This window comes from Wasmannia auropunctata, unplaced genomic scaffold, assembly GCF_000956235.1.
Source record: "Wasmannia auropunctata unplaced genomic scaffold, wasmannia.A_1.0 LD315066.1, whole genome shotgun sequence".
Taxonomy (NCBI): Eukaryota; Metazoa; Arthropoda; class Insecta; order Hymenoptera; family Formicidae; genus Wasmannia; species Wasmannia auropunctata.
The window spans coordinates 1-1,286 of record NW_012047824.1 but is presented as its reverse complement, the minus strand read 5'-3'; the positions used below and the strand labels follow the sequence as shown (position 1 = coordinate 1,286).

Below are 1,286 nucleotides of genomic sequence, written 5' to 3'. Positions count from 1 at the left end.
AGTTCGATTTCTGTGTTTTCATTCATGCAACAATTATGACGAATCTAACATTAATGGTCTGTGATTCAAACAAAATAAGTGATACACTCTTACCTTTAACAGTCTAGCCAAGATGAGACTTCAAATCTAGGCAAAAAATCTTACTTTGGCACAGCAAAAATGATTTTTTATGTAACTACGAAATAAACACGTCTGCGTTAACCTCATTTCGCTGAGCAGTGACAGTAACAAGCTCGAACGTGTTCCTAGTCGCACGAGCCGTGGCGTTACGGGACCGTGGTTTTTTACTCATTGTAACAACTTACCTCTGTAACAACTAGCCCCGCCTTCCCCTATTAATAAAAATCAAAAACTTTGCAATAGTTGTCTTGATTCTGCTGGGTCAAAAACATATAATCCTAAAGTGCAATATTCACGGTTAGTTAGTCTAAAATGTTATCGACAAAAAACATTATTTTTTGTAAATGATAACACTTTTCAATATTTTCTTAATATGTATGCCATTATTAACAAATATTTACCTTCAATAAAGGGCATAAATTGCGACATTTGTAATTTTTTTATTGAGAAATTAAAAAATATTAAATGCGATTCAATAAAATATTGTCATGATTTGGCAAACAAAATAAAATTACGTTTTATAAAATATAAAATAAAAACAAATTGTCGCAGAGGACGATTAGATAAACCTGTCTATGATAGTAAAACCATGGCTATGCATGCATCAGTCAAATAATATTTTATTGTTAACATCTTAAATATTTTTATTCTATTACCATAATATTTTATTCTACTAATACTTATTTGCCATTATCTTATTTTGATATAAGCATATATATCTATATTTATGTTGAAATTTTATGTTGTTTATTACTAATTTGTGTTTATGCTTATATCATTTATTATTTATAAAAATTTATAAAGTACTCATTTATTTCCTTTTTTTAAATAAAAAGCAATGTTAAATTCATATTTGCTTTCATTTCCCGCATTTCAATATCCCCTTCTTTCGCACTTTTACTCATCATACATTGGCTGCGCCATTCCGTATCCAGCCAATCAAAAGTTGGCTCATCATTGGCCAGTCTCTTATTATAGTGTCTCTACGCGGGCCAAGCGCGCGTGCATTAATGTAAGCGTACCGCTACAGGTTTAAGAGACAAATTAAATAAGCTAAGGTACATGTGATGATGCTCAGATATTAGATACTGTAAGTATTGTAACATATTATTTGATATTTGGGTTAAAGTAATTATATCATTTATTTCTTTAAGATTTAAATAAAA

At 29.8% G+C, this 1,286-nt stretch overlaps 1 protein-coding gene across 1 annotated transcript; it reads left to right on the top strand.

Moving 5' to 3' along the window:
• Positions 1 to 320: 320 nt before the first annotated feature.
• On the top strand, positions 321 to 736 carry LOC105460822 (the record flags this gene model as incomplete). Its single annotated transcript, XM_011707312.1, has 2 exons — positions 321 to 490; positions 533 to 736. Coding segments are annotated over 2 exons (374 nt in total), but the record flags the coding sequence as incomplete, so codon positions are not given.
• Between the last annotated feature and the right edge of the window lie 550 nt (positions 737 to 1,286).